Source organism: Phalacrocorax aristotelis, chromosome 4 (genome assembly GCF_949628215.1).
Source record: "Phalacrocorax aristotelis chromosome 4, bGulAri2.1, whole genome shotgun sequence".
NCBI classification, from domain to species: Eukaryota; Metazoa; Chordata; class Aves; order Suliformes; family Phalacrocoracidae; genus Phalacrocorax; species Phalacrocorax aristotelis.
In genome coordinates this window covers 19892553-19907536 of record NC_134279.1, presented here as the reverse complement: position 1 = coordinate 19907536, position 14984 = coordinate 19892553, and the positions used below count along the sequence as shown (strand labels likewise).

General features: G+C 37.6%; 1 protein-coding gene across 3 annotated transcripts in view; it reads right to left on the bottom strand.

Annotated features, from left to right (window-relative positions):
• Positions 1 to 552: 552 nt before the first annotated feature.
• INPP4B (inositol polyphosphate-4-phosphatase type II B) overlaps positions 553 to 14984 on the bottom strand; it is a 340922-nt gene continuing 326490 nt past the window's right edge. For 2 of the 3 annotated variants that reach the window (XM_075090503.1, XM_075090504.1), the window contains one exon: positions 553 to 5847. In XM_075090503.1, the coding sequence (XP_074946604.1) occupies positions 5715 to 5847 (133 nt within the window). In that variant the 3' untranslated portion in view covers positions 553 to 5714. The remainder of the gene's footprint in view (positions 5848 to 14984) is intronic. The other variant, XM_075090505.1, reaches the window with a different exon arrangement.

The window sequence follows — 14984 nt, the reverse complement described above, 5'->3', positions numbered from 1 at the left end:
GTGATAACGGATCATATAACAAATCTAGCTATCAAAAACAGCTTAAAAAAAAAAAGGCACACAAAAAAAATCTATATTTATTTCCCAAGGTCCAGAGAATCCAGCATTAAGACGGTGAAGACAGAATGTCAACCAAAGCATGCCACGTCGCCTTTCTAGTAGTCTTCATTATCAAAGATGTTGTTTCCACTTCTGTTACACTGAGTTACTCTCTACAGATCAATAGTTATGTGAAAGGGGTTTCCTTATGGGTACGTGAATGTTTTGTTTGTTTTTAATCAGAAAATGCAGGACCCACCTGGTTCTGAAATGAAAGTTGTAACAAGACTAGGAACAACAGGAACATTTAATTTATGGCCATTGCAGACTTTTTACTGTTGTATCCGAGTTTTTCTTAAATACTTGCTTCTAGCAGGGATGAGACCTGTTGGTGGGCTTCCGCCGCCTCTGCTATGAGGGAACCCACTCTCAGCACCATGCACAATCTGCCCTCTGGGCAACACCACTGTAATGAAAATGAAAAATGAATAACAAACAAAAAACTCAGAAACATAAAAAATAGACATCACATTTATTTAAATAAAAATATACACACAGTGTACAATGGACATGGCTTACAGACAGCAATGAAACAAAAATACTAAATCCTGAAATATAAAAAAGAGTTGAATTGTTATAGTTGTGCTTCATTTCTCTGAACAAACACACGCTATGAAGTCCCGTTAATGTTACTTATACACAGCCCCACGTGCTCCAGAGTGAGAGACAGGAACATTACAAGGAACAGCTACACAAAATGAAAACAAGTACCCAAGTAACTTGGGATTTTAGAAATTTTAAAGACAGACCATTCATAAACAAATCAGAAGTGCTGAAAACTTTTAAAGACCTTTGCATGCAAGGAAAGAGTACAAAACACCACTGCCAACAGTTAGAGTTCTAAGTAAGAGCAGTGTTGTCCAGATCTCACGACTCCAAACCCCACAGATCCAGGGGTCAGACTTCTAGCATAACTGTTTCTCCCTGTCAGCACACAAACCCAATGCTTTATGTTTCAGCTCTCTGGAATACAGATACATTGGTTCACAAGTGTCTTCAGAATAAATAAAATAGAAGTTTTGTGTTTATTTGAACAAATGCAAGTTTGTGATCTTGGATCATGAGTATCATGCTGAAATTAATTGTTGTTATATTACTTATTCACAGTAGACGCTATAAGAGAAAGAGCAAATAAAGGTTTGAGTGCTGTAGAGTGTAAGCTGAATGTTCTGGCAACAGGACCGCTGATGTGTTGCATGACTAACAAAAAAACCCCCAATGCTCTAGAGACTAGAGTCTGGGAATTTTTTTTTTTTATTTTGCGCTTTAAAAAAGCATTTGTATGACTTTTTCTAAACATGCAATTTACAAGTTAAGTTTGTGTTTTGAAGAACAGTAAATTGCTCTAAAGCACTTTGTAAACATCTGCTTTTCAGCTGCAAATAAGAGAAAAGCAAGATGCAAATTCAAGTCTCATGGCATTGCCTGTACAGGACACTTCTTTACAGTAAAAAAAGAAAAGCATAGATACCAATGGTTTCAGGTTTACAACATAAACAGCTGACACAATACACATTGAAGACTGTTAACTGATTACATACATTAATCCACGCAAGTAATTTTGATGCATAGTTTTTAATGCAATTTCTTTCTTCAATACTCCAGCTGATGTTCAGTGCAGTTTCTGCTTTTTCTAAGAGGACCATAGGATTTCCTGGAACTTATGTTTAAACTAGAAATAAAAATAAGCTTATTTTCTGAAGCTCATAATAGGCATATGATACAGTGGGCTACAAAATGATATGTTGCACTTCTTCTCACGTAAATTCCTAGTGATGATTTAGAACACCATTACATTTTATTTCACTGCAAATAAGTGAATTTTCATCAGGACCGATCAATTTAGACACAGGAAGTGTTTGTTAATTTCCTCATTTCAGTTACGTAATGCCAAAATTCAGACAGTACAAAAATTGCAAAGGACTTCATTATGGCTCTTTCTCAGTTAATATTTTGTTTCAGCTGTCCTCCTAAATTATTTGTTCTTTATAAACACATACATTGCAAGTATTCCATCAAAATGCACAGCTTTACATAGACAAAAATCAGATAACGTAACTAAAAATTTCTGTTTCCTAATTGCTCCATAAAAGCCAAAGTATAAACATTAACAAGAACATATTTTAAATTCCCAAAAAGAAGACTTCAGAAAAAAAGACTGGCCTGCTTAACAATGACAGCCTTATGCACATAATGTATTATAACAATATTACAATAATCTCTGAGAAAAAAAAAAAACTTTCCTTTCCTTATTTTTTTAGGCATTTTATACTAGGTCTCTGTTTAGACACTAGTCTGTGGTACAAAACCCCCATATAAGTGTGTAACGCATTGTACAAATATTCAAAGCCAGAAGCCCTTATTTCAGGATTCCTCGAGGCAGATCCTGGTGACCTTACTTCTACAAATAATATCTTCTGTGAGTAAGACAGGATTTGGCTTTAGATGCCAGATATATTTTTGAAGGTTCATCTTCTAGCCCTTGAGAACTGCCCTCCCCTCAAAGCAATTATTTTATACCATACAAGAGTTTTAAGAGAGCAGATGTGGAACATTTCCTGTGAATCCACCACCAAGATCAGTATGTTTCTCTTAACGCTTTGCAAAACAAATGGTGTAGCTTGCTCATAAAAATTAATTTGCTTACTCTTACTCCTCTAATATTCACAGTGATCGATAAGGATATGTGCAAGACCTCAGACGATGATTTAACTCTGTTAGGGATTCAAACAATGCACAGAGCGTGAAGCAGCTTCTACAAAGAGTAGAAGTAATGTAACTCTCAACCTGCAGCAAACCCCCCCTTTGTTTCTTCATAAAAGGGAAATCAGGAAAAAACACCAGTTTTGAATCCATGCTTAGCTGACAACTCAGTTTTAATGACCCAGCCTTTGCCTATATGGACTGCAGGAGCCCACAGCAGGCAATGACTGAACAAGGAAACCTTTGAGCCTGTGTCAGTACTGACGCAACAAGGTTCTTCTAGGAGACCTGGAACCATGTCAGCAGGTTTTACAAGGGTCTTGTGACCTACAAAAAGATGTTCTAATCAAAAAAATAGCTTGAAAAAGTTCAGCCTTATTTAGCACAAAACCCAGTCTACGCTTCTGTAATGGCCCAAGCCCAAATAAATTTCACTGCAGTACACTGATGTGGGTTTTGGGTATTTTCTTAGTTATCTTTAACAAATAACAGACTATTTAATTTCAGAAGAACATACTGGGAGTGGCTGTTAAAACAAAAAGGAGAGTAATCCAATGCCTTCCCCCCCCCCCAAAAAAAAAAGTAGCTTCAACGGGGAAAACATTTTAAATACAAAGGTAACATGATAGTCACACTGGCAATTTAGAACCCAAGTGGGATTAAAATGCTGAGGTGAGACCTTGAAAGACTATTTTCCTGATGAAAAGGAAATCTATAGAATTTCATATTTTCAATGGACAGAATGCCTGTGGGGCTAAGATAAAGAACTACAGGAACCTATGGTACCCACCAGTGAATACTGTCCTCACACACACTTCTACAGATTGTTCCAGAATTACTGTAGGAAGGTCACCTTTCTCTATTGTACATCTGTGGGATTATTTCAGAGGTGCACAAAGAATTTATCACTATTCCTAAACTGTACATGTAGGTTTTTTTAAGCTAATAATAAACATGGCAGGTAGTGAGGGCTAATGCAGCAGTCTGACAGAACAAAGCGTTACTTTCCTAGGAAGATTTATGTTCCATAAATTCCCCAAAAAGCGTTGTACAGGTCACCTATGTTATAGTTAAAGACCCAAACACAAATTTATGCACACATCCACCCGTTTCTGTACTGCCTACTTCTGCTCACACACGACCTGAAAAAAATGAAGGCATTATATTCTCACCTGCCTGAGCTAAACTATGATGCAATGCCAACTCTTCTGACATCTATTGTTGAAGTAATACATTGCAAAAGAACAAAGAAGCAAATGCACCAAAACACTACTTAAATTACCTACTTCGGGAAAAACTTCCAATTGGCTAGGTGAATATATTGTATAGGTGAATTCCTGGCTTCCCTGAGGTCAATGAATATCGGAATAAGGATTCCCTCCTGATGTTCTCCTACAAGCCCCAAAGCCTGATCTTGCAAATATACAAGACAAGTTTAATCTTATTTACACAATAGATCATTTCCCTGTAATCGCCCAACTGGAGTTTGCAGAATCAGGCTTTTAAATATATACCTGAACTAGTATAGTTACAGATTTCTACCCAGTAATGAGCATTAATGGATTAAAAAGAACAAATCATAACTCACGGTGCATCACGATTTCTTTGACTTCCATAGGAGTAAGCAAACATTAACTTCTTTATCCATGCTAATTACAATTTCCTACTCAAATGCTCAAATTCCCAGTGCAGTTTCATTAGGATAAAATTCTCACACTTCTGCTCTAGACACTTTTTCCTCAAAATGAATGCATTACATAAAGGTCAGTAACCAGTGGATACTTGGGGTTTTTTAATTGTATTTCTCTCTGGGAGGCAGAAGGAAAGCAATAAATAGACACAATTAGAAAACACAAATGGTCTTTGCAAGACAAATTTCAGGACTAACACATGCTGGCAGAGGCATTAACGTTCATTTTAAAAGCTGATAGTTCTTCATCCTAGAGTGTCTACATGCAGCATTACAAATTTGATATAAATCAGCTGCAGTGGCTAACTAGTTCTAATACAGCAGGTTACTCATAATTATAACATTTATCTTCGGCTCCGTAAAAACATACATGTTTTTATAGCCTAAAGATACATTAACTCCTGTATATACACCTCATTTTCCCTACCACAAAAGAAAATTTAGTTTTAAGGGTTTACAGTAAACAGGAACATGACAGGTCAAATTCAGGTCACCTTACTTGAAGAATTAATCCCCCTGATTTCAATGTGATTTATGCGAAAGTGAAAGAAGTGGTATCTGGCTGTGGTACAGAAAGCCAAGAATGGTACATCCAAATGAACTATAAGGAGTCAGAATGGAATTACTCAAATTACAGGCTGTAATTACTAAAAACATATTATGAAGTTACCATGCTTATTTAAAAAAGCTAAACATAATTACCAAAATTATGTTTAGCCCAGATATTAACATTAGTATCTTTCATAAACACTTCTGTGAAGGATTTAATCACTAGAGACCAAGACCTTGGTGGTATGCTGGTTCCAGAAAAGACCATTTCCAGCAGATGAGACTCCTTAAATCAAATCTCAGGTTTTGGTTCAGAGTCAGAATGCCACCTTCCAGAATGCTAACCTCAGTTCCTAAGGCAAACGACATTTCCCTTTTTAATCTTTGATCAAACGACCCAAAAAATTAATTCCAGCTGGCTAGTGAGTCATCCTAAGGTTTGACTTTGCAAAGGAAGTTGAATATATTGGGTTCTGAGAATATTCAGTCCATTGCTTTTTCATGATATTTTATTTCATAACGACTAACTGGAGTTATTTTAATGTAAAATGATACAACCTGATAAAAATAACACCTCAACTGGTTACACATTCCCAACTAATAAGTCATAAACAGCAATTTTTACATTCACTAATTAGCGGGATGTATGTTCCTGATTACATTTTTGTTAAACTTAGGTGTCAGCTTTTCCATATGTCCCTTCTGGAGGTCTGTAGTACTTTGGGAAAGCCATCAGCTGTATCATGTTGAATGCATACTTTCTGCATTTGACATTCTTCAGTACATTCTCTATGCGGCATCCTTCTCTAGTGAAAGGGGGAAAAAGTACAACTTCATGAAACACAGAATAAATAAATATGCTTTATTTGTTCATTGCAGAGTTTCAGCAACAGTTGAAGTAAAAATAACAAAGATTGAACTCTACATTTTTGTTTTCCACAAGTGATGATACATCTTACAAAATTAAATCCAAGGCCAGGCCCAGTACAGTTATTGCCCTCAGAAATAGGTGATAAGATTCCCCCCCTCCCCATTCAGTTCAGGTAAAAAAGACAATTAATTACTTTAATGATACATTTTGTTTTAATTCCAGAAATATATTTGCCTTTTAAACCTTCTCAATAGTTTTTCAAATTGTTCACTATATGTGTGAGAGTACACGTTGCCCTAAAAATGTGTGATCTAGGAATAAGGCATTTTGTTAAGTCTGGCCCTAGAGATTTGTGAAGGAAAGTTTCATCTCTGCTTCATTTCCCATACGTTTGGCTTTGCAATAACAAAGAAAAAAAAAAAGAGAGAGAGAATGGCTTTTCAAACAGCCCAATCCAACTATCTGCTTTATAAAGGAAGGATGTTTGTTCACATACAGTACAAAAGTCACAAGTGCCAAAGTGCTGCATCAAGACATAAACAGGACTTTGTTAAAAAGAATATGAAAGTGTCTTGAAAGCAAAAGCAACTAAAGCAACAATTACAAACAGGTTAATTTAATTACAAAACAGAACTTACTCTATTCCATTTAGTTACTTGACAGAAAAGGGTTAGTTGTAGCAAAGTAATGATCATTTGTTAAACAAAAAAAGATCCCATCAGCTAATAACAATGAAAATAACACAATGAAAGTTCAGTCTCACAAACCACCACCCTGTAATATTTGTCTAGGGGTTAGTTTGCGCTGTGCAAATTCACTTTTAATTTTTTTTTTTTGTCAGACTAATTACTCTGGAAAGAGGGGTTCAAGCATTCAGGATTCCACACCTTCTTGTATACAGTGACAGCATTGTAAGTGGGCTTTCTTTGAGCTAATTACAGTGGGAAAGCTTTACCATGGACAGAAAGAGCAAATCAATTCACTCAATGCATAGTATACTTCTTAGAGTTCAGAAAAAAATAACAAAAACATAGTACATTTCAGACATTTGTATCTTAAAGACAAATCCTTGGGGTCTGAGATTGTAGAAATATTACAGCATGATTCCTTTTTCTAAAGTTAGTTTGTTGCTGTTTGTAGAAAAGAAAGGAACACAAGTGAAGTTTATTGATATTTGGCTAATAGCAAAGCAAGACTTAAAATAAGCCACACAACCAGCAAGTGTGAGCTGACAAGCAGCAAGGCGACAGGATAGAAGTGTCGAGAAGTTGGCTTGTTATCAGTTAGACAGCCTGTTTCGGGATCATCCGATTCATTCAGTGCTCCCTGGGTCTGTCTGCTGTTAAACAGGGGAAGTCAGGAACAAACAGAACAGCATTTAAACAGCAAAGAAAGCCAACATGTAGGCATTTTGACAAAGAGAAACTATATAGCCATTTTGATGAAATAGCTTTATGCTAAGTACTTCCAATATATTCATTGTGTTCTACAGCTGACCTGGGAAGCACGATGGCTATGTGGCTAATACGTTACTGAGCCTGCTAGGTGCCTTGGAATAACATTCACAAGTTAACGTCAAATAACTCATGAGATGAACTATATTATCACTAAAATGAACATACACACTGAGCAGAAATGAAATAAGGAAGATAAAAAAATAGTTAAGGAAGCAAAGCAAAAAAGATGACGAATATGTCACAATGCAGCACTGACAAAATAGTGTCTCCATGGTGTTCACAGATTTTTCAGTCCTGCTTCACTATCTATTAGGAAATAATATAAGCAGAAATAGAAAGGACACATGCTCTTTTTTTTTGAAAGAATTAACAACTATTCTAGAATAATTTTAAATGATGGTAAATTGACTTCTTAAAAAATTAATCAGTGTTGGTGACTCAGTTTTGAAGTCAACAGCAGTTCTCTGTATTTAAAGGCTCACACCTACATTTCTGTAAGAAAATTACCATGTGCCTTCCTTGTTCAGTCAACTTAGCTAGGAACTAATCGCTTCCAGTGAAGTTCAACTGAATCACCTAAGTTGCACACTCACTTCCCTACCAGAGCAGCAGAGAAACTTTCAAATCAGTGCCAGTCTTTTCTACTGTAGTCTTGGTAGCTTCTCCACAAGTAGAATTATGCATACTTCAACTATAACTCTTAAATTCCTCTGAACTTAACTTCATTTGCATACACTCAGGAGTCCTGTTTATGGACTTCCTTTGGGCAGTAAGGACTGATAAGATTTTTGTTTTTCTATTTACTATGAATATTCTGTGATAAAAAGATAACTCTCAATTTTTCTTTGTGGATTTAAGAATATCCAAATATATCAGATTACAACGCAGTGCTTTTTCAGAAGCACATGTCCCAGGTATGTTGTTTTTTCAAGAAAGAAGATGCTGGCAGACCATAAGGAGGCCCCACTAAAAGTAGTATCACACAGCCCCAGGTCAGATGAGAAGGGTACATTGAAGACAGCAGCAGTCACTTCATCTCGCAGGAAAGCTGCCTTTCTGACTCGCATGTTAAAAGGCAATGTTGAGTTTCTTGACCTTGTTTAGCAAGAAAGGTGCAAGAACTGCATCTACAAGTGGGATCCTAGGAAAGGGGCTGATCAAAACCATTCCTTCCACAATTTTCCTTTTAAAGCAGCCTTCCATAACGAGTTCTTAATTTCTTTCTTTGTTTATCCAATCTGTATGTTACTCTAATAAAGACGACAACCCATACTGGTTTAATAGCAAAATAAAAGATAAAATCCCTAATATTTGAATCTAGGCCAAAGACTGGTGTCAGCATGTCTGCTGCTTTTGGTCTACAGTTTTCAAGTGTCCGTGGACAGAACTCAAACAGTATTTTAGACAAAATCGTCTCAGAAATTGTCAGGGAATGAAGCTAAATGTATGCTAAGCTGACTTTGTCAACACCACAACTTACACTGAAATAAGTAATTCTGTGTTCTGTATCAGACAACTCCAGTTAACAGCTTAGTCCTAGGGTCCACCCCCAGAACTTCCTCTTCTCACAGTGATAATGTTACTATTTGTGATCAACTGATCCCAAGTCTTACACCTGTGAGGACTAAATATATTGCTCTTTGTTCATCTTCTCCTTTCTCATGTATTTCTACATACTTTTAGAACCATGCTGCTTGCTGTTTTCCCTTTTCCTTTCTTAATCTCTGCAGGATCCCTTCTGCACTGTCCCCTCACCCCCTTTCTACTCTTCAAGGTGAGCTTGCTGGTTTCAGCTTAGCCCCATTATGCTCACAGTTGAGAGCCATAGCTCAGCCCTCATAGTCCTATCTATTCCTTCACAGTCACAGAGCCCAGGTGCTTTTGGACTGTCCTTCTGGGTGTCTTCCATCACAGACTTCATACGTGCGCCTACGGCGGAGCAGATGCAGGGACCAAACTCCTTTTTCCTCTGAAAAGATCCATCTAGGCAGCAGCAAAGTTCAGCATTCAGTAAGTTTGCACAGCCACTGCGTTAGCCACTGTCAGGTACTTCATTCTGGAGAGCCTTAGCTTTGCATGCCAATAGTGTACTCTATGCAGGCTGAGCTACATGCTTGCAGCTTGCCCCTACAGGGATGAACCCACCTACTTCTGTGGCGTGCCTTGTTCTGTTTTGCCCCATATCTCATTGAGAGTGTGACTGCCTTTTATCTATGTTGCTACAAGTCCCATTAGCATCGGTGAGATTTATGCAGATGTAATGATGGAAATACAGATAAAAGCCATTTGTTCTACTGTTGGGTTTTTTTTTTTTTTTCAGTAGAAAAGCCTACAGTACATTTGTTCTTTGATATGCTGAAAAGAATGATCAGTGTCTTTCAATATAAAAAGTCCTATCTTCCCCCCAGGAAAACCACAGTGAACAGCTGATGCACAGGGAGTTCTGTTCCACAAATTAGTCACATCACTCCGTGCATGATTCAATACGACTTCGACAAAATAAAGCAAGTGGATCCAACTCCATTATTAGCTACCTAGGAACAGGCTGAGAGGAATATCTAAACATGCTTTTAATTAAAGAGGAATATTTGATCACGGTCAGATGCCTTGCTAAGCTCTGCTAATACTTTTCAATACAGTGCAGTGACAATGTCTTCTAACACATCTTAAAGTGTTCTCAGCAGTGACTAATGTGTCTAGTTAAACAAAGCGAGGCCCTACACTCAGCTGTCAGCAATGTGACAACGCTGCTTCCCCTGGCTCATCAAAACCTGTAGAAGTTTTATTGCAAACAGCATGCAAACAGCTGGTGCTATGTCAGCTGCATTTATTTGGCTTCTGGCTGACACCTAGCACAACCTGAACAGAGCAATACCTGACCCTATTACGGTGTGAAGGTACAGCCACAGTTTTGGATGTTCTCTCCATAACAAACCATATTCTAACAGCTCTGAACTCACACCAAAGGGAAGGAAGACGACTCTCAAAATATCCAGCAAGTTTTTACTTCACACACACAATTTTAAGAGGAATAGTGAAAGCTTCTAAACCCATGACATCTGGGGTCATGAGCACCTCTCTAACCTAAAGGACTATTTTTATTCATTTACTTTCAAACTGTTCATTTGAGGCCTACAATGTAGCATGAACACATCATAACAGCAAGAGGTGCTCTAAGTTTAATGATGATATAACCATTTCAGTCTGCCTTCTGTCTCATATGGTGTTTTATCATCTTAAACTCCTATTGGGATAATGCTGCATGCCTATCAAATGAGACAAAGGCAGAACAGCAGGTATTTTCTCTTGATTTTAAATTCAGATGATAAACTGTTTGAACCTCTAAGCAGTGGAGCAGAGACAATGAAAATGGTGTGAGGAAAAAAGAAGCCTCTCAAGAGTCCTTATGAAGTCAAGCACACATACAAGGGCACATTCTGGCTTTTGATGATCCGTCACACTGACACCTCTGTGCAAGGTTTGTGGCGGAGATGCATGCATTTTAACACTTTGGATACATGCTTCTCTTATTAGAACTTTTCCAGCTCCAGCTATTAATGATACTGGGAATGCTAAATTGGCCTAAAGCAGCACTTCAGGTAGAATAAATAGGCAGCTTTCTATCAACAGAAGGATCCTGTGTGCTAGCAGTGACTTCAGTCTGAATTCAGGTCTGATAGCATGGGTATTTTAAGGGAATTCTCCATTTTTGCAGACCGACTCAAGCAAGCAGTTTCTGGGCCTGCTGGGTTTTTCTTGTCAAATTCCAGTGCTGACACAGAAAAATGCCAAAAGCGGGATGCTTCTCTTTAATCCCATCCAACAATATCAGCACAGATGCTTCTTCAAATAGAAGGGATTGTTAACAGTTCTCAATCTTACACGTTTTTTCTTACCTGCCTGTTCATTTAAGACTATCACAATCCAGAACTCCTAAGAAGCAGCTTCTCTAAAGACTGTTTTCAGCCCTCACAAAGATTTTAATCAGAATACTGTCTGCTTGCCTTAAAAAAAAAAGTTTTTTGAGTGAAAGCAGCTTAATTTCTACATTATACATGTTACTGGCATTCACTGAAATACTTCAGAGAGAAATCAACTGTTTCAACATGCAGCACTACAATTCTAGAAGGTAGCCTTAACTTTTTCAAAGGGGAAAGATGGGATCCTTGTGAACATCTCCTGGCCGTTACAAAGATGCTGCACTATAACATCTAGAAGAATAAAATGCGATTCAGATGGAAATAAATAGATCTCAGCCTAGTCCTGGAGGAGTGCTGAATCAGAACAGATCTCAGGTGAAAACCCATAAAGGAATATTTGACAACAACAGTTTATGTTGAAAGATAAAGTTGATACAATAAAACCTCCAACAATTGGTAAAAAAAAATTAATTGTTTCTGCATGATTTCAAAATGGAAGATATGGGAAGGGAACCATTGGAGGCATTTTCTGTATCAATGATCTTTATGATAAGTATTTTTCTGATGCATATTGTTGTCAGTAAGTTGCAAATTCTTCCTCAAATCTAAATGGTATTAAATAAAGATGCTAGAAATCAATTTTTGCAGCTTATGTGATCCTATAATCTCTACTCTGCTTCAAAAACAACTGGCATTACTGAACTTGATGAGCAGTCTCAGATCAATGAATACTGATGAATTCAGTCAGTGATTTGGAGACAGCTGCCATTTAAACATACACCAGCAATAGAAACAATCTAATGTGTTTATCAAATTGTCACGCTACCCTCCCTGTTTTTGTTCTACCTTTTGTATTGCAACTTTTTTCCCTATTCTATGCTTTTGCCAGCACCCTCTATTTCCCTGCTTCTTTCTTCTCTCCCTATTTGGCTAGAACACATTACTTTTCTAGCGCCATTATTTAGGAAAGAAAAAGGAGAGCACATCATATAACGTGAGGTTTGTTCACTGAGTTTGACCAAACAGCAGACTCGTGATGTAGTCATGATGACATGACACCTATATCTTGAAAAACAGTTAATATACTGTAATTCAGGTTTTTTGCACTCAAAACTATAGCACTGTTACTATGGATTCTCAGGCTGTCCAGAGAAAAAGATTCAATTTTGAGGAGCTTGCCAGAAATCGCAGGGTGCCGGAGGCTCACTACACGGTACAGATTTTAAACACCATTATGGGTGGGCCATAATAGTTCAATTAAGAGCAGCAGATTAGTCAACACACTGCCTTGCAGAAGTACTTAAAAGAGCGAAGGAGGCATTTGGTTTCCATATACACAACCACATCCTGGAAAACCCTATTGATTTATGGGATTGCATTGACAGACAGGGATTCTTCAGACGGAATGGTGAATTCAAAATTCAATTTACACAGTTGCTCTCTTTCCCTCTGCTGTGTTCATGTTCTCATTAAAGTCAAAGTGTCCACATTTCCCACCAAATTTCATCAGCTTAGCTGTTTTTTAATTTCCTGGGGCAAGTGAGAGGCAGGCACACCCTGCACCTGCAGGCAATAAAGCACAGCTCACTCCTGCTTTGGGCTATAGAAACATCTCCCTACAGTCCTGCTCTGCAGCATCCTTCCTGAAGGATGTGGAGTCATACAGTTTGAACATGGCATTCACAATTTATTAACTGATTGTATGTCGCCTCTTAATCTAGAGGAAGGCATGAAGTTAATTCTGAGATAAAATTTAGGAAAATGCCTATACTTAAAGAAAAAAGAGCACAAAAGCAATGCTCATCTCCTGTTTACTAGTGTGCAATGACAAATCATCAGAGCACCATTTGTTTGTTCACACGTTTACAGTTTAACAACAAAAAAAATATTTCCCAAGTGAGGTATTTTGTTATTTACCAGAATTAGAGAATATAGCTCAATTATTGTTTGGCATATAATAAATTTCCTGAAAATACAGTACAGGTTAACTGAGACCTCTTTGTGACATCAGGCAGTACCTGGTAGTTTCAGCCCAGAAGCGGGAAGGTCTAAGAGAAACATTTTGACTTCTTGTTTGTGAATGCAATTTTTATTACAATACTGTCCTATATTAGAGAAAGGCAAAGAGAAAAATGCTGAAACATTAAATGCTAGATTAAACATTTTCAGTTTGTTTAGCCAGCATTTCAGACAGATCTGAAAAACAGAAAAAAATTCCAGTTTGGATCATTCCGTCCCAAAACTGTTGGCTCACCAAAGAGCAAAACCTTTACTGTTTGTCCTTGTTTACTTCTAACGTACCATTAACTCTGAAGAACAGATGAAAGGGCAGCTTCCAGCTTTACATCTAATATGCACAAAACATATGCTGTTTGGTAATATACATCTCCATCAGCATTAATCCCAGAACTTCAGAAATCTCTGCTGATTGCAGAAGAATTAATGTTTTCCTTTGTGACTGATACAGAACACCTGCAAGAATGGTTTCCCCCTGCCCAACACTGAAGAGTAACTATGTGGTAAAATAGTAACATTGACACAATCCATGCAGTGAAAATATAATAAAAATAAACAAAACATTCCAGTTAGAATCACAACCCATTTTCCTCACTGCTGCTTTTGAGACACCTACAGTAGCAGTTTAAACCCACCCTCAGCAGCTCCTCACCACTGCAGCCGAACAGCAAAACCAAGTACACATTGTGTGCCTATGTCCCCTTATCTGCCAAAAGAGATTGCCGACCAGAGGCCGCCACATGCGAACAGTCCCTGGATTGTGCCAACTCCCAAACTCCCCAGGACCCACCTAGGAGAGTGCTAAAATCAGCCTAAATTGTGCCAGGAAACATTTAATAATTCCACTGTGTAAAATCACTGAGATCATATCCCAGAAACATTCCCCAGTGGTTTTTAATTTACAAGTATGGGCAGAGGCTTCAGGTCCTGAAAAGCCATTCTGGTAGCGGTGTGAGGGGTTGGCTTCAGAACTGAAAAGTGATGGGTTTACAGGAGAGATTCTTTTTTACTTGTCAAGACAGCCGAGTTTTTGAAACATGATTTTCACCTCCATTATACGCCAAGCAAAGGATTTGCTGTTTCATTCTACTATTTACCAATACTGCTATGCAGTGTTACACATAAATTCTACAAAGGCTTCTCTTTTTATCGAAAAATATGGTTCTCATAATCTTCCCAGACAGTCTTCTATAAAGTATTAGGATTACATACATGGGCAATTCTCAGGACAAAATTACAAAATCTTTCCTGACAATCTTCTCTGCAAAGTTTGAAATTCAATCCAACGTGCAACCAATATTAAAGCAAATGTGATCTATGTCTTTGTGCAGGAAGACAACAAAACAAAAAACCACAACCAACCCATAAGATCTTAGTGATCTGAGCATCTGTGAAATGGTGACGACTACAGCTTTCAAGTAAGTTCTGAACATACAAGACATTTCCCTTCCATAAGGTTATGGCACTAGCATAATTGGCTAGTGAGTCACATTTATTTCCAGTCTGTTTCTGTCATAGCAAGGGATTTTTACCCAGGATGTGATTATACATTCAGCTCACATAGCACAGCGAAACATAAACCCATGATAAATTCTCTCTTTCATATGTCTAATCAGGTTTTAAATACTTTCTGTTGACCATGAAAAGTCTTCATGGATCACCTCTTTTCTCTTGGCAAA